We start from the raw sequence: 19,237 nt of genomic DNA on the forward strand, positions 1-19,237 counted from the left end.
AGCTGAGCTGTGATTGGTTGCTATTGGCAGCCTGATAAATCCCCAGCCAACAGGAAGCCCTCCCCCCTGGCAGTATATATTAGCTCACACATACACATAATAGACAGGTCATGTGACTGACAGCTGCCGTATTTCCTATATGGTACATTTGTTGCTCTTGTAGTTTGCTTATTAATCAGATTTTTATTTTTGAAGGACAATACCAGACTTGTGTGTGTTTTAGGGCGAGTTTTATGTGTCAAGTTGTGTGTGTTGAGTTGCGTGTGGCGACATGCATGTAGCGACTTTTGTGAGATGAGTTTTGTGTGGCGACATGCGTGTAGCAACATTTTGTGTGTTGAGTTGCATGTGACAGGTTAGTGTAGCAAGTTGTGTGCAGCAAGATTTGTGCATGGCGAGTTTTGCGCGTGGCGAGTTTTATGTGTGGTGCATTTTGAGTATGTGCAAGTTTTGTGTGAGGCAACTTTTGCATGTGGTGCAACTTTTGTACATGTGGCAATTTTTCTGTGTGTGCAAGTTTTGCATGAGGTGAGTTTTCCATGAGGTGAGTTTTGCACGTGTGGCGAGTTTTGCGTGAGCCTAGTTTTGCATATGGCGAGTTTTGCATGTAGCGAGTTTTGAGTGGTGACTTTTGTGTTTCGACTTTTATGTGGCGAGGTTGGTGTGTGTGTGTGGTGAAATGTGTGCTGAGGGTGGTATATGTGTTCAAGCACGTGGTAGTGTGTGGCGCATTTTGTGTTTGTGTTCATATCCCCGTGTGTGGTGAGTATCCCATGTCGGGGCCCCACCTTAGCAACTGTACGGTATATACTCTTTGTCGCCATCGCTCTCATTCTTTAAGTCCTCATTGTTCACATCTGGCAGCTGTCAATTTTCCTCCAACACTTTTCCCTTCACTTTTTCCCCATTATGTAGATAGGAGCAAAATTGTTTGGTGAATTGGAACGCGCGGGGTTAAAATTTCACCTCACAACATAGCCTATGACGCTCTCGGGGTCCAGACGTGTGACTGTGCAAAATTTTGTGGCTGTAGCTGCGACGGTACAGATGCCAATCCCGGACATACACACATACATACATACACACATTCAGCTTTATATATTAGATATACCTGTATGTAATCTCATGTATATAGTATATACCTGTGTGTCATCTCACCTATATATAGTATATATCTGTGTGTCATCTCCTGTATATAGTATATACCTGTATGTCATCTCCTCCTATACATAGCATATACCTGTGTCATCTCCTCCTGTATATACTATATACCTGTAGGTAATCTGCTCCTGTATATAGTATATACCTGTGTGTCATCTCCTCCTGTATATAGTATATACCTGTATGTCATCTCCTCCTGTATGTAGTATGTACCTGTATGTCATCTCCTCCTCTATATAGTATATACCTGTGTGTCATCTCTCCTGTATATAGTATATATCTGTGTGTCATCTCCTCCTGTATATAGTATATACCTGTGTGTCATCTCCCCTGTAAATAGTATATACCTGTGTGTCATCTCCTGTATATAGTATATAGCTGTATGCCATCTCCTCCTGTATTAGCCCTCGTTCACACGTTATTTGGTCAGTATTTTTACCTCAGTATTTGTAAGCTAAAATGGCAGCCTGATAAATCCCCAGCCAACAGTAAGCCCACCCCCTGGCAGTATATATTAGCTCACACATACACATAATAGACTGGTCATGTGACTGACAGCTGCCGGATTCCTATATGGTACATTTGTTGCTCTTGTAGTTTGTCTGCTTATTAATCAGATTTTTATTTTTGAAGGATACCAGACTTGTGTGTGTTTTAGGGCGAGTTTCGTGTGTCAAGTTGTGTGTGTTGAGTTGCGTGTGGCGACATGCATGTAGGGACTTTTGTGAGATGAGTTTTGTGTGGCGACATGCGTGTAGCAACTTTTTGTGTGTCGAGTTGCATGTGACAGGTTAGTGTAGCAAGTTGTGTGCAGCAAGTTTTGCGCATGGCGAGTTTTGCGCGTGGCGAGTTTTATGTGTGGTGCCTTTTGAGTATGTGCAAGTTTTGTGTGAGGCAACTTTTGCATGTGTTGCAACTTTTGTGCATGTGGCAATTTTTCTGCGTGTGGCAATTTTTCTGCGTGTGCAAGTTTTGCGTGTGGCGAGTTTTGCACGTGTGGCGAGTTTTGCATGTGGAGAGTTTTGCGCGTGGCGAGTTTTGAGCGGCGACTTTTGTGTTTCTACTTTTATGTGGCGAGGTTGGTGTATGTGTGGTGAAATGTGCACTGAGGGTGGTATATGTGTTCGAGCACGTGGTAGTGTGTGGCGCATTTTGTGTGTGTGTTCATATCCCCGTGGTGGTGTGATTATCCCATGTTGGGGCCCCACCTTAGCAACTGTACAGTATATACTCTTTGGTGCCATCGCTGTCATTCTTTAAGTCCCCCTTGTTCACATCTGGCAGCTGTTAATTTGCCTCCAACACTTTTCCTTTCATTTTTTCCCCATTATGTAGATAGGGGCAAAATTGTTTGGTGAATTGGAAAGCGCGGGGTTAAAATTTCACCTCACAATATAGCTTTGACGCTCTCAGGGTCCAGACGTGTGACTGTGCAAAATTTTGTGCCTGTAGCTGCGACGCCTCCAACACTTTTCCTTTCACTTTTTCCCCATTATGTAGATAGGGGCAAAATTGTTTGGTGAATTGGAAAGCGCGGGGTTAAAATTTCACCTCACAACATAGCCTATGACGCTCTCGGGGTCCAGACGTGTGACTGTGCAAAATTTTGTGGCTGTAGCTGCTACGGTTCAGATGCCAATCCCGGACATACATACATACACACACACACACATTCAGCTTTATATATTAGATATATATATATATATATATATATATATATATATATATATATATATATATATATATATATTATTTTGTATTGTTTTATTATATATTTTTTTATTATGTATTTATTATTTTTTTATTTTTTTATTATTTATTTATTTATATTTTATTTCACATCTCCAACCCCTTCCCGAAAAGGTGATTTTTTTGGTTATAGCATTTTTTCCTAACATTTTCCCAAGAACCATAAATATTTCAACTTTCCATTGAGACCTTTTTTTTTTTTTTCTTTCCCAGGGAATAGTTGTATTAAATGAATACATTCCCTTTATCATATAATAAAAACTCCAAGTGAAATGATGAAAAAAAAATTCCAACAAGGTTTTATGGGTTTTATTTTTGCTGCGTTCATTATGATTCAACATCATTCTTCAGTTTATTACGATTACTGCGATACCAAAATTATGTTATATATATATATATATATATATATATATAGTTAAAAATAATTGTGCCACCATTTTCATATTTTTCTACCGATGAAGCTGTATGTTTATTGCTTGAAATTTCTTTTATCGATACCATTTTGGGGTACGTATGATGTTTTTGTTCACTTTTATTGCACTTGTTTGGAGGGATAGCACTGAAAAATTGCAATTCAGTTTTTTTCGGCAGTGCAGGTAAATTATTTTTAAGTTTTCATAAATTGGGCTTTTGTTGAGGTGGCAATATTTTTTATTGTATGTTATGTATTTTTTTTATATTGATTGAATATGTTTTTATTTATTTATTTATTTTAAATTTGGAAAGGGGGTGGTGAGGGTGATTTCAGCGTTCATACTTTTTATTTTAATTTAAACATACATTTTTTTGTTTTATTCATTTTACTTCATTTTTTCCTACGGCTACTTAAACCTAGGGGGAGGCTTAATTGATTGTGGTATATAATCTATATATTACAGTAAATTGTAGTATATACTGAAAGTACCAAGATAATGCTGATGAGGGCACTCATTGCCCCATTTCTCTTCCTGGTCTCCTGTGATTGTAACAAGCGGGATTGTGATTTCATCGTTAACTGCAATCACTTGGGTTTTAGGGTTAGCTCACATCTGGGTATATACAATCGCTGAGATTCTCAGCCTGAAAAGTTGGAGTGCCAGGGTTTTTTTTTTTCCGCCAATCATCAGTATAGCATCCATATGACATGCGTATGCAATCCGTATGCAATGCTTTTTTAACAGCAGCTTTAACATACTGTAATTTTTTATGTAATTTAAAGCCAGTTTACAAACTAAGGCCTGTCCCACACGTCCAGATAATTCCGGTACCGGAAAAATCGGTACCGGAGTTATCCGTGTCCGTGAGCTCACGTAGGCCATCCGTGTGGCACATGTGCGGCACACGTGCGGCAGCCATGTGCCACCTGGGTACCACTCGGACTGCGCAGGAGACAGCGCTAGAGATAAGCGCTGTCCCCTGCATCTGGTGCTGAAGCCGCCATTCATATCTTCTCTCCAGCAGCGTTCGCTGGAGAGAAGATATGAAAAATCCTTTTTTTTTTCTTTTCTCCGTATTTAAAATAAAGATCCCTGTCCCCACCCCCCTCCCACCCCCTGTGCGCCCGCCCGCTGTTAATAGAATACTCACCCGGCTCCCTCGAAGTGTCCTCTCCGCGCCGCAGCTTCTGTATGAGCGGTCACGTGGTGCCGCCCATTGCAGTCATGAATATGCGGCTCCACCTCCCATACGTGTCCGTGTTTTACACGCACCCATTGACTTTAATGGGTCCGTGTAATCCGTGCGCTCCCACGAACACTGACATGTCTCCGTGTTTTTCAAACGGACAGACGGTCCGCGAAAACACGCTGACATGTGCAGAGACACATTGATTTTAATGTGTCTACGTGAGTCAGTGTCTCCGGTACGTGAGGAAACTGTCACCACACGTACCGGAATCACTGACGTGTGAAACCGGCCTCATAAAGCAATTTTATGTACAGTAGATATAAGATAGATCGAATAACTAGGATAGCTGTCCTGTAGATATTTAATGTCACAAGCCCCCTACATATAATAAACTAGCACCCTTTAGTGCCTTTCATGTGGCACTAAAGGGTCTTTAGCCTTATTTAAAATATTAAATAAATAATTAATGTAAAAAAAATGACATGGGATCCCCCTTATTTTTATTAACCAGCTGAGGGAAAGCAGACAGCCGAAAGCTGGTGTTATGATTCTGGGAAGGGGCCAATAACCATTGAGCGTCCCAGACTATTAATATCAGCTCACACCTGTCTGCGTAGCCTTTACTGGTAATTCAAAAGGGGGTACACAAAAAAAATAACGTGGGGTCCCCCCTATTTTTAATAACGAGCAAAGGCTAAGCAGACAGCTGCTAGCTGATATTAAAAGTCTGGGAAGGGCCATGGGTATTGGCCCCTTCCCAGATTAATAACACCAGCCCTGATCCGCCCCAGAAATGGTGCATCCATTGGACGAGCCATTTATGGCGCTTAGCCTGGGCTCTTTGAATTGCCTTGCTGCATTAGCAATCAGAGTAATGAGATTGGGATTGATGTCAGCTTTGTAATGTCAGCTGATATCAAGCCCAGGGCTTAGTAATGGAGAGGCGTCTATCAGACACCCCCATTACTAACCCCCTAAGTTTCATGATACAATCAAAGCATTCCAGGCTAAAGGGGTTCTCTGCTCCGCTCTGGACAATCCCTTAGGCCACGTTCACACGTTCAGTATTTGGTCAGTATTTTACATCAGTATTTGTAAGCCAAAATCAGGAGTGGGTGAAAAATGCAGACGGACGTGTTTCTATTATACTTTTCCTCTGATTGTTCCACTCCTGATTTTGACTTACAAATACTGACATATAATACTGACCAAATACTGAATACGTGAATGTGTCCTAATAAGCATATTCCTACTGGGACCCTAGTGATCGTCTACCTGGCAGTGTTTCCTGCAGCGCCTCCACAGAGTAAATTAGGCATTACACAGTGCTTATTCAAATGAATGGATTGCTTATGTGATAAAGTCCTCCAAAGCAAGACTCATTGTAACATTTCCGACAATCAAGATTAAGACTCTGAACAAATAACCCCCTCTATAAGTTCAGAATTCCCTTATAGGGTATATTTAATTGGGTTTTGTGAAGTAGGTTTTCCCATTTAAAAGAGTGAACTATTAACAGAGTCAGAGATAGATGCCCTCCATAAACAGTGCCAAACACAGCATCCCCCCATGAACAGTGTCACCACAATGACCAAAACAGAAAAATTATAATCCTGGTGTGACATGAAAAGCTAACAAAATTGGTAAAAATTCCTCTATGACATTTTTCTGGCATCCAAAAATTCACAAAATTTGGCGCAATTAGATTTTGTGATTTTTTTTTTTAATATAACTTTTCTAAACAGCGGGTGACATGGCCAAAAAATGTACACTAATGTACACTAGAAAGATGGCGTGAATTATATCGTAGCTCATGGCTGGCGCAAATTTAATTTTCTGGAGCACGGCCAGGCCAAAGATGCACCAAATGTGACTATTCAAGTCTGACATGAAAAGCCAAATCGAAAGCGTATTGGTAGTGTCGAAAATGGACAGATCCACATGATGATGATGGCTTGAATAATTGTGGAACCTTAATTTGATATCTGCTTCCTTTTATCTAGAACTAGATGGCAGCCCGATTCTAAAGAATCGGGAGTCTAGAATCCATATATACTTTATTTATTCAAATGTAAGAATAATTTGGTGGGCGGGGACCCTCGGCCTCCGATTTGGTTGGCGGGGCCCCACGGCCTCCGATTTGGTGGGCGGGGTCCCTCTGCCTCCGCTTTGGTGGGCGGGGCCGCTCGGCCTTCGATTTGGTGGGCGGGGCTCCTCGGCCTCCGATTTGGTTGGTGGGCCTCCGATTTGGTAGGCGGGGCCCCTTATCCTCCGATTTGGTGGGCGCGGACCCTCGGCCTCCGATTTGGTGGGCGGGGCCCCTCGGCCTCCGATTTGGTGGGCGGGGCACCTCGGCCTCCGATTTGGTTGGCGGGGCCCCTCGGCCTCCGATTTGGTGGGCAGGGACCCTCGGCCTCCGATTTGGTGGGCGGGGACCCTCGGCCTCCAATTTGGTGGGAGGGGACCCTCGGCCTCCGATTTGGTGGGCGGGGACCCTCGGCCTCCGATTTGGTGGGCGGGGCCCCTCGGCCTCCGATGTGGTGGGCGGGGCCCCTCGGCCTCCGCTTTGGTGGGCGGGGCCGGGCCCCTTGGCCTCCGCTTTGGTGGGCGGGGCCGCTCGGCCTTCGATTTGGTGGGCGGGGCTCCTCGGCCTCCGATTTGGTTGGCGGGGCCCCTCGGCCTCCGATTTGGTGGGCGGGGACCCTCGGCCTCCGATTTGGTGGGCGGGGACCCTCGGCCTCCGATTTGGTGGGCGGGGCCGCTCGGCCTCCGCTTTGGTGGGCGGGGGCGCTCGGCCTTCGATTTGGTGGGCGGGGCTCCTCGGCCTCCGATTTGGTTGGCGAAGCCCCTCGGCCTCCGATTTGGTGGGCGGGGACCCTCGGCCTCCGATTTGGTGGGCGGGGACCCTCGACCTCCGATTTGGTGGGCGGGGACCCTCGGCCTCCGATTTGGTGGGCGGGGCCCCTCGGCCTCCGATTTGGTGGGCGGGGCCCCTCGGCCTCCGATTTGGTGGGCGGGGCCCCTCAGCCTCCGATTTGGTGGGCGGGGCCCCTCGGCCTCCGATTTGGTGGGCAGGGACCCTCGGCCTCCGATTTGGTGGGCGGGGCCCCTCGGCCTCCGATTTGGTTGGTGGGGCCCCTCGGCCTCCGATGTGGTGGGCGGGGCCCCTCGGCCTCCGATGTGGTGGTCGGGGCCCCTCGGCCTCCGCTTTGGTGGGCGGGGCCGCTCGGCCTTCGATTTGGTGGGCAGGGCTCCTCGGCCTCCGATTTGGTTGGCGGGGCCCCTCGGCCTCCGATTTGGTTGGCGGGGCCCCTCGGCCTCCGATTTGGTGTGTGCTCTGCCTGGGGCCACTGTGCTCTGCCTGGGGCCCCATATGCTGCCTGGGGCCCCTGTGCTCTGCCTGGGACCACTGTGCTCTGCCTGGGGCCCCATGTTCTGCCTGGGGCCACTGTGCTCTGCCTGGGGCCCCATAAGCTGCCTGGGGCCCCTGTGCTCTGCCTGGGACCACTGTGCTCTGCTTGGGGCCCCATATGCTGCCTGGGGCCCCTGTGCTCTGCCTGGGGCCACTGTGCTCTGCCTGGGGCCCCATATGCTGCCTGGGGCCACTGTGCTCTGCCTGGGGCCCCATATGCTGCCTGGGGCCCCTGTGCTCTGCCTGGGGCCCCATATGCTGCCTGGGGCCCCTGTGCTCTGCCTGGGGCCCCTGTGCTCTGCCTGGGGCCCCATGTTCTGCCTGGGGCCCCTGTGCTCTGCCTGGGGCCACTGTGCTCTGCCTGGGGCCCCATATGCTGCCTGGGGCCCCTGTGCTCTGCCTGGGGCCCCATATGCTGCCTGGGGCCCCTGTGCTCTGCCTGGGGCCCCATATGCTGCCTGGGGCCCCTGTGCTCTGCCTGGGGCCCCTGTGCTCTGCCTGGGGCCCCATGTTCTGCCTGGGGCCCCTGTGCTCTGCCTGGGGCCACTGTGCTCTGCCTGGGGCCCCATATGCTGCCTGGGGCGCCTGTGCTCTGCCTGGGGCCCCATATGCTGCCTGGGGCCCCTGTGCTCTGCCTGGGGCCACTGTGCTCTGCCTGGGGCCCCATAGGCTGCCTGGGGCCCCTGTGCTCTGCCTGGGACCACTGTGCTCTGCCTGGGGCCCCATATGCTGCCTGGGGCCCCTGTGCTCTGCCTGGGGCCACTGTGCTCTGCCTGGGTGTAGGACACTGGTGACGTCACTTATCTCTGGACATTAGCTCCGGACATTAGCTCCGGACATTAGCTCCGGACATTATCTCCGGACATTAGCTCCGGACAAAGCCACGGAAGTTGGCACAAATTGCAGGAAGTAGTATTCTAGGCAATTATATATTAGATTTCGGGAACTATTTATCCTTATTTATTATGTGTTCATTTCCTTACCAGTCAAGCTATAGGGATGTAGGACTTCTCGCAACCAAAGGATGCACCATTTCTGGGGCGGATGATGGCTGGTGTTATTAATCTGGGAAGGGGCCAATACCCATGGCCCTTCCCAGACTTTTACCAGTCAAGCTATAGGGATGCAGGACTTCTCGCAACTCTTTCCTCTTGTCAATCTGATAGGGATGTAGGACTTCTCGCAAGTCTTTCCTCCTGTCAATCCAACCTGTGAAGGCTCATCTTCTGAAGGCAACCTTAATCTTTACATTCCAAAACCCTGTCAGCTGTCTCTAATCCCCGGCTGTAATGGCATGTAATTGTATTATGATGTATAATTCATAAAGCGCTCTCTAAAGACCTTAATGCTCTCAATCACCGATGCGCTCCGACCGACCCGAGATTGGTTTGCTCACTGAAGGAAAGGAAGGGGTGTAGGTAGTTATAGCCTATATGATGGAGGGATGACACGAACATATGTAACCGGTGAAGGCAGGACCCTACATGCCGAGGAGTACAGGACTGTGGATGTGAGGAGTTGTAGAGACATTGAGTGCGTGCCCGAGGAGTCTACTGAGACGTCTCAAGAGAAATGTTATTATTGGCAGCAAGGGTTGTAGAGGAACTGGGAGATGATGTAACTTTACCTTCCTTCAAACTGTGGCTAATGATAGTTTCATTAACTGGGTTAAGGGATTCCTAGGATTGGACATGTCAAAAAAATATGTTTCCAGGGTTGGGTGGTCTGCCAAGATGCTCTGCTGGTGTCCAGGCCTGAATTTCCGGAACAGGGATAGAGGTTTCTTTTGCTCTCTGCTAATTTTTCCTTCATATATTTGATGTATTTTTTTTTCTCCAGTGCCCATTTTATATTTTCTATATTATTTTTTGCAAAGTCCAATTTTTTTTCTCATCGACTTTCTTCTTAACTAACAGTGTTGGGTGGTCTTCTGTTAAGTCAGCAGTCACTGCAGACTTCTGAATCCTTACAGCCTGCGCACCACACACGCTGTAAGGATTCTTCGGTGTTGCTGGTGAGAGTGGGCGATCACATGACTACAAGCATGTGATTTGCATATATGTGGTCACGTGCCGACTAGACTAGACACGTCTAGTTGGAATGTGGCTGGAAGTATGCAATGCAACTGGCAAAATCAAATGCAACGTTGAAGAATCCTGATGGCATGCACACTGCACGCTGTAAGGATACAGAAGTATGCAGTCACGTCGACTTTCACCACAAAACCGGACACCTCCTCTAACGGGGCTGGACAGTACCCGGCTGCACCAAACTAGTCCCCAGGCAGTGTGTGGTGCCTCAACATTACAACTCACAGACAGATGTACCATTTTTGGAGAAAAAAATCCAACATGTTATTCTATTTCAGGAAACATATTAAAAAACGTTCTTCATCGTTGCCATAAACAGGGGTGCACCATGCATAAGACAAGACGAGATGTCAGGCAACCCCCTACTTGACTGCCAGGGGGCAGCATTATAGCTGATATCCAGTCTCCACCGACAACTTAAAAAGGTTAGGGACATTTTTTTTTAATATAAATGCTTGTTTTTGCCTGGTTTTGGCTTACAAATACTGATTGAAAAAAACTAACCAAATCATCATTTTTTTCTCGTATGTGGAGAAAAAAAAAAGTTTATCTACTTTCTCCTTTCTGACAGTTCGTGAAAACTGGGCCACACTCGGATGTCATCCAGTTATGGTCCGATTTTTTTCATGGACCTATAAACTTTCGATGCTGATTTTGATCCGATAGGTCTGATCAAAATCAGCCATGATTCCACTATTTTTCACTAAACTTTTGGAAAAATCACAATCGTGTGAATGGCCACATAGACCATCGCAGGTACGAGTGCAATCCGTGAAAAACATGGATAACACTCGTAAGTGAAAAATGAATGTCTGAATGAGGCCTAAGAGGCTTGTAACTCTTTTGTCTGTCTCTTTCTGAGCTCCTCTTAGCATATTGATGACTACAGACCACATCAAAGTTGAATGTGCAGAGAAACAAAAAGCCTGTAGAAGCCAAAGGTGCTGCGCCCTCTGCTGGATGAACTCATATGAACTCGAGCTTGAGAAAATATTCTGAAAAGTTCCCACGCTCGAGTTCGTATGAGTGCATCCAGTAGAGGGCACATCACCGCGACGCGAGGTAACTACAGTACATTCCCCTGCACTCCATTCATTCACCAAGTTTTACAGACAGGAGCACAGCTGCATTAGCAGAGCTCCTGGGTGTAAAATGATTTGACCCCTTCAGATGGATTTACAGCGTGGGACAAGACTGAATGACGGAAGGTATGGAATATTATTGTTTGTTTTTTTAACTTTATTTCAGGTGACAAGGGTCTTCAGGTGGATTAAGAGTATAATAAAATATTAAAACACCATGTGTCTTTATTTTATTAAAATACTTTTTATTAATGTGTGTGTGTTTTATTAACCATTTAGTACTATTGGATTAATAATAGATAGGTGTCATAATTGATGCCTCTCCATTATTAACCTGGCTTCATGTCACCTTACAATAGCAAGGTGACATTAACCCTTCATTACCCAATATCCCACCTCTACACGGGAGTGGGAAGAGAGAGGCTAAGTGCCAGATATAGGGGGGGTCCTATTACCATGGACCCTCTCTAGGCTATTAATATCTGCCCTCAGTCACTGGCTTTACCACTCTGGCAGAGAAAGTTGCGCAGGAGCCCACACCAATTTTTTTCTGGGATTTAACCCTTTAATTTAATAGTTAGAGACCCCAAATTTTACACAGAGACACTTGTTACATTAGTATAGAGGAATATGTAATAAAAGAAGGGATATGAGATGGTTTACTGTATGTAATCCATGTCTCATATCCTGTCCGGTTTGTGAAGGAGAAATGAAAAGCCGGCAATTGAATTACCAGCTTTTCTGCTATCTAGCGCTGAATTAAATATAAATAAATATATATATATATGTGTCTCACTGACATATATATATATATACATATATATATATATATAGACTGTATATATGTTTTTAAGAATATTTGAGCCGATGGATCCATGATATGTCCATTTTGCAAGCCTGCGTGAAAAAAAATCGCTGTACGGAAGCCATACGGATGACACACGGATGACACACGGATAAATTTGTGCGTAGAAATCGCATCCTCGCATTGAATACGGAACAGTGTTTTGGGACAATTACTGCGTAAAAACGGACCGTATTTACTTACGCCTAGTGTGACGCCGGCCTTAGGCTACTTTCACACTAGCGTCGGGCTCGGCCCGTCGCAGTGCGTCGGGCCGAGGTCACCGACGCTAGCGTTGTCTCCACCGCACAACGGGGGCAGCGGATGCATTTTTCCAGCGCATCCGCTGCCCCATTGTGAGGTGCGGGGAGGTGGGGGCGCGCATGCGCGGTCGGAAAAAGCGTACCGTCGGGAGCAAAAAACGCTACATGTAACTTTTTTGGTCCTGACGGTCCGCCACAACACGGCGCAGCCGTCGCACGACGGTTGCGACGTGTGTCAATGCGTCGCAAATGCGTCGCTAATGTTAGTCAATGCAGAAAAAACGCATCCTGCAAGCACTTTTGCAGGATGCGTTTTTTCGGCAAAACGACGCATTGCGACGTATTGCAGTTAACGCCAGTGTGAAAGTAGCCTAACTCGTTGCTTTCTGGCTGAAAAAATGCTGCAATAACGCTGAAAGAAGTGACATGCTGCAGTTTTTCAAATCAGCCAGGAAAAAAAAAAAACAATGTGTGTGCATGAGATTTCTGAAATCTCACAGGCTTTGCTGGTACTGTAAAAAGCAGCTGAAAATTTGCCGAAAAAAATGCAACGTGTGAACACAGCCTTACAGTATTAAAATTCTGGACAAATATAATTTCCCGTTACCTTTGGAAGTCTTTCTGGGTCTCCCGGATGCCTGGGTATCACTTTCTGTAGTCTCTGGAAGCCATAGTCAATGGTTGGTTCATTTAGAGCTGAAAGAAACAAGCAGAGTTTCTTCATTCCTATACATTTTTACTCAAGGACAATGTGACGGCAATAAAGCCATATATTTTTTTGGTAATACAACCTGTGGACTGGAAATATTTTTACTACATGTATCATTATTAGCGATGAGTGACCGTGCTAAGGTGTTATCTGAGCATGCTCGGGTGCTAACCAAGTGTTTTCGGCGTGCTCGAAAAATATGTTCTAGTCCCCGCCGCGGCTCCATGTCTCACGGCTGTTCGACAGGTAAAACACACGCAGGGATTTCATAAGAAGCAGGATGTGGATTCCTCATGGAAGCTGCTCCAAATATGACACTGTCGAATCAAAAAGCTGCAACAATACTTGGAAAAAAAAGTGGAAAAATAAAACTCTTCAAAAATTATGTCAAACACATCAAAAGCCACAGGAATTTCTGATAAGGATTTCTGTTGAAAACCGCATTTAACCAAAAAAATCCACCCACAAAGCTGAGAAATGTTGTTGATTTAACACCGTCTTAGGCTACTTTCACACTCGTGTGACGTACGTCGCAATGCGTCGCTTTGGAGAAAAAACGCATCCTGCAAAGTTGCCCGCAGGATGCGTTTTTTTCTCCATAGACTTGCATTAGCGACGCATTGCGACGGATTGCCACACGTCGCATCCGTCGTGCGACGGATGCGTCGTGTTTTGGCGGACCGTCGGCACAAAAAAGTTACATGTAACTTTTTTTGTGCGTCGTGTCCGCCATTTTCGACCGCGCATGTGCGGCCGAAACTCCGCCCCCTCCTCCCCGGACCTTACAATGGGGCAGCGGATGCGTTGAAAAACTGCATCCGCTGCCCCTGTTGTGCATTTATTTCACAACATGCGTCGGTACGTCGGGCCGACGCATGGCGACGGCCCCGTACCGACGCAAGTGTGAAAGTAGCCTTACTGACGCAGACAAACCTCAGCCATATTGATGGAGAATTTTCCCACATGAAGATTAACCAGTGATGCAGATTTTTTTTTTTGCTGTGGATTTCCATACTGAAAAAAATCTCCAGTTAAATTCACAAGTAATGTAGTGTTGCAGATGACCTGCGTGTCCCCAGCAAATTTCAGATATTAAACCAGAAACCTACTTTTTATTATGGATTTTTCTGTAAATTTAGCTTTGCACAGAAAATGATCATTGTGGCAGGATTTCCTTGCTGATTTTTTTGTCAGTGCTTTGGATCCAAGTGTCCTCAGCGTTGTGGATCCCAGTGTCATCAGTGTTTTGGATCCCAGTGTCATCAGTGTTTTGGATCCCAGTGTCATCAGTGTTTTGGATCCCAGTGTCATCAGTGTTTTGGATCCCAGTGTCATCAGTGTTTTGGATCCCAGTGTCCTCAGTGTTTTGGATCCCAGTGTCCTCAGTGTTTTGGATCCCAGTGTCCTCAGTGTTTTGGATCTCAGTGTCATCAGTGTTTTGGATCCCAGTGTCATCAGTGTTTTGGATCCTAGTGTCCTCAGTGTATGGTGCATGTGCAGCGCCCCAGAGTCCTGGTCGTTGCAGTACTGTGGCTCCGCCACTATGGGGAGCTATGGTGCGTCCGATGGCACTGAAGGAGTTCATCTGATCAGGTATCACAGACACCAATACATTTCACAGCAGGGCCTCCGGGGGGAGCTAAGGGTGCTATTCATTAGGCCACTCCCCACCATAGTGGGTAAACTGGGGGTCAGGCAGGAAGTTAGATCAGAAAGCTGACTGGGTTGGAACCAGGCAACACCTTGTGGCAGAGGGTGTTGTAGGGGAAGATACAGTAGGGTCTCTGTCAGGGGTGGGATCCTGACAGAGGCTTGGCAACGAGAACGAATGTAACGGGACCGTGCCTGCTCCGGGTAGCGGCGGTACCCAAGAAAGGATTAGAAGAGAGATAGATTGTGCTGAGTGAGAAACGGGATCACGCAAAGGAGAAATACCAGTAGGAGTCGTGCTGTAAGATCGAAGCAACATCCTACTGAGGCGCACTACCGGTGGCCGGAACGCCGAGGGAGTAGAATAACATTCAGCTTCAAGCAATACTCCAAACAGCGGCAGGACAGTCAGTCTCAGGCGGGCTGTCTAACTCAAATCACCTATGAAGTCTTGGGAGGCAATTGTGGGAGAGGGGCATCTCTAGGGTCCCGGAAGAACTCCAGGCCTACCCGTCAAACGGGTGCCGTTCCTACCCGAACCTCAGGGAGGGACGGAGGATTAGCAGAACATCATCTAATCGAGTTGTGAGGGAACATCAGAAACAGACACAACAGTTGTGGGGTACTTTCCGTAAGCACAGCAGGGAAGGACTACAACACATAGCGCTAGGGGGAAGGCACAGATTTCCTCCTGTGAAGAGAACTCTGGAAGTGCCATTGGACCGGCCGGACTTGCGCAGCCTGGTGAACCGTATTCTGGATTGAGGACTCAGAGATCTTCAGTAAAGAGGTAAAGAGACTGCAACCTGGTGTCCTCGTTATTTACCGCGACCTGCACCCCACAACTGCACCGTTACAACACCACTTATTGCACCGGACGTCCCCCACTGACAGACAGGGCCACGGACCGGGTCTAGCCACAGTGACAACCCCAGGACTGAGACCTAGAGGCCCGGCTCCGGGTACCCCTAGGCCCTGCGGCGGTGTGGGGGCGCTCCAAAACTTGGCGTCACGAACAGGATCTACTTAAGCCTGAAGAATCAGGTCATGTGTGCCTTGGGACTGTGATTTACTGTGCTTGGACTGTACTTTATTGCAAGGACTGTGCCGCGCCATTTGCCGCCAAAAGCCGCCGCCATTGCTACGCCGGAGAAGAAGGAGGGCGTGCCATGGGAGGAGACCACCAGAGTGGCGCGAGAAATGGCTACCGCCCCCTGCGCTTCTGGCTGCAAGGTGAGGACCTGCCCTCAAGCAGAGGACGACCCCCTGATTTGCAACGGCGGGAAGCAGGAGATGGAGAAGCTCGGCCCTGGAGAAATGGCGGAGTCCGATGCATGCGTTGCCGCCGAATGCCCGACAGCGATGATGAGCAGCGAGTGCTCGAGCAGCAGCGGGGAGATCCCGGCCTGCCCTTACCCATCAGAGACGGACTCGCGTCCACCGCCGGTGAAGGATCTGAACTCCTTAGAGCCGCCGACGGAGGAGCCGAGCCTACCTATCCCGACCACGGAGCCATGGAGGGCGGAGCCACCACAGGAGACCATCTCGGGGGAGCTGCGGTCCGGGCTGCAGCCGATTCCGGTGTCCTTGTCAGCGGAACGGATCGACACCGGTGGAATCACATTAGGCGCAGGTATGGAAAGTGCCCCTACTCCCCCGGCCAATTCTGCTCCCCTGGCCGGTCCGGTTCCCCCGACCGATCCCGCTCCTGTGAGCGCTCCTCACCCCAGCAATAATCGTTTCTTCTCGGTGGAGCGGGTGATCCTCACCTCTAACACGATGGGGAAGCTAGTGCCTCCGCTACCAACCCAGATGGGAGAACCCATAGATGTGGGCCCAGACGGGGTGGTCCTCCGGTGGGACACCCCCTGGACCGGGCCGGATGGAGCCCGGGAGGACGGCCTCACCCTTGCCGTGCTCACTTGGGAGCAATATAAGCAATGTCTAATCCACCACTGGAAGGATCGAGACGAGGTTGAACAACCTGATACGCAACGCAGAAAGTCTGTGCAGGGCAGGAAAGGCGTGGTAAAGCGGGGGACTGTGTTGGCCTTCCACCCGAAGAGGGGATGGGGTTCCATACAGGAGCCGGGGCTACCCACTGACGTCTTTGTTACAAGTTATAACGTGAAAACTCCCTGCTGCGACCGGAATGGCGATCCACTACGAAGGGGGGACCAGGTGACGTACACCCGTCATAGGAGCGCACAAGGATGGTGTGCTCGGGATGTCCGGCGATGTGAGCCTGAGGGGGCGTCACCTGCTGCCCCGATCATGACAGATCCAGATTTGCCAGATCTTGTGACCATCACCACCGTACACGTAGTAGCGGCTACTGAACTCGCAAGCAAGGTCAGCCTTCAGATCCAGACACCGGGTGGTCTGATGGCCCCTGCGGGACCTGCTACCGGCGCAGATGCCGCAGCGGTCAGAGGTCAGGGACCAAGACCGCCAGAACAAGAATAAACCTCGAAACCATGATAATGTAAATAGTTCTTCCCTTTAACTGTTTGTTCCTGTTTTGCTGCTGAACCCGTCTAGGGTTAACTTTTAAAGGGATCCCTTTGTTGACCCGGGATCCCAATTGTTTGGTTTGTTTTTCCACTTTTTGTTTCCTGTTATCAAGAACTGCCGCAATCATGAACAGTGCATGATACAAACTTATTGTAAATAGTTGCACCTTCTTAAAGGCGCTCCCTACTGGTTTTACTTAAAGAAGGACTCTTTGTGAAGATACCACACTGGAACCTTTGCTGAGTAAGGACTGGTAGCTTGAGAAGAAATGCTACCTCATAGAGACTTGGTCCCTTCTTAAAGGGGATGTTCAATTGTTGCACTTAAACGGTGATATTGCTTTAAGACGGGTAGCAATAATGTTTGATGAAAGAAAGTAATGATAATGTGTACATGAGAAAGTTATATGTATCCAACCAGTTAATTGTGAAGAAATGATGATGATGTTTCTCGGAAGAAAAGGAATGATTGATAATGTTGATAGAAAGTGGGGATAGAAGGTAAACCCTGAGTCCTCCATAGTAAGTTGGTTATTGTAAAGAAAGAGTTAATAATGTGTTACAGAGGACAGAAAGTGAACCCGTAGGGGTTAGGTAGAGAGTCCTCCTAAGAGCCATACGTAGATGGCTCAGTGCTTCTAAAGCTGAAAGTAATGTTATGATCTGTACTGTGTATAGAAGTTGAAAAGGCAGTAGGCCCTGGTTGAACGGGGCGGTCCTGTAACCGAAAGGAGAGGCAGTAGGTCTGGTGCCGATAGGACAGGCGGTCCTGCAGATTTAAAGAAGGGGAATGAAAAAGTTAACTTACCTTATAATGTGATTATAGGAAGGTCTTTGGTGGATACAGAGTGTATGTCCTTAAAGACAATGTTAAAGTATTGTTCAGCAATTTTTGCACTTAGTAGAATACCCGGTTGGGTAACAGGAGTTATTTATAGCCTGTAATTTATAATGTTTAATGTTTAACCATGTTTTGTAACGTTCAAGTGTCCTCACCTCCCATAAAGGGAAGCTTGTTCAAGTATACGTATTGTTATTTGCACTCAACAAAAATTGTATGTCTTTTTGCTAAACTTGTATTGTTGTTTTCTTCCCAGTCCCAGAGTACTGTGTTTAACCAGGGGGGAGTGCAGCGCCCCAGAGTCCTGGTCGTTGCAGTACTGTGGCTCCGCCACTATGGGGAGCTATGGTGCGTCCGATGGCACTGAAGGAGTTCATCTGATCAGGTATCACAGACACCAATACATTTCACAGCAGGGCCTCCGGGGGGAGCTAAGGGTGCTATTCATTAGGCCACTCCCCACCATAGTGGGTAAACTGGGGGTCAGGCAGGAAGTTAGATCAGAAAGCTGACTGGGTTGGAACCAGGCAACACCTTGTGGCAGAGGGTGTTGTAGGGGAAGATACAGTAGGGTCTCTGTCAGAGGTGGGATCCTGACAGAGGCTTGGCAACGAGAACGAACGTAACGGGACCGTGCCTGCTCCGGGTAGCGGCGGTACCCAAGAAAGGATTAGAAGAGAGATAGATTGTGCTGAGTGAGAAACGGGATCACGCAAAGGAGAAATACCAGTAGGAGTCGTGCTGTAAGATCGAAGCAACATCCTACTGAGGCGCACTACCGGTGGCCGGAACGCCGAGGGAGTAGAATAACATTCAGCTTCAAGCAATACTCCAAACAGCGGCAGGACAGTCAGTCTCAGGCGGGCTGTCTAACTCAAATCACCTATGAAGTCTTGGGAGGCAATTGTGGGAGAGGGGCGTCTCTAGGGTCCCGGAAGAACTCCAGCTCTACCCGTCAAACGGGTGCCGTTCCTACCCGAACCTCAGGGAGGGACGGAGGATTAGCAGAACATCATCTAATCGAGTTGTGAGGGAACATCAGAAACAGACACAACAGTTGTGGGGTACTTTCCGTAAGCACAGCAGGGAAGGACTACAACACATAGCGCTAGGGGGAAGGCACAGATTTCCTCCTGTGAAGAGAACTCTGGAAGTGCCATTGGACCGGCCGGACTTGCGCAGCCTGTTGAGCCGTATTCTGGATTGAGGACTCAGAGATCTTCAGTAAAGAGGTAAAGAGACTGCAACATGGTGTCCTCGTTATTTACCGCGACCTGCACCCCACAACTGCACCGTTACAACACCACTTATTGCACCG

General features: G+C 47.9%; 1 protein-coding gene across 2 annotated transcripts in view; it reads right to left on the reverse strand.

The window, feature by feature from the left end:
- EBF1 (EBF transcription factor 1) overlaps nucleotides 1-19,237 on the reverse strand; it is a 454,089-nt gene that overhangs the window by 37,579 nt on the left and 397,273 nt on the right. For both annotated transcript variants that reach the window (XM_077266443.1, XM_077266444.1), the window contains exon 11: nucleotides 12,814-12,902. In XM_077266443.1, coding sequence (XP_077122558.1) covers nucleotides 12,814-12,902 — 89 coding nt within the window. The remainder of the gene's footprint in view (nucleotides 1-12,813; nucleotides 12,903-19,237) is intronic.

Source organism: Ranitomeya variabilis, chromosome 5 (genome assembly GCF_051348905.1).
Source record: "Ranitomeya variabilis isolate aRanVar5 chromosome 5, aRanVar5.hap1, whole genome shotgun sequence".
Taxonomy (NCBI): domain Eukaryota; kingdom Metazoa; phylum Chordata; class Amphibia; order Anura; family Dendrobatidae; genus Ranitomeya; species Ranitomeya variabilis.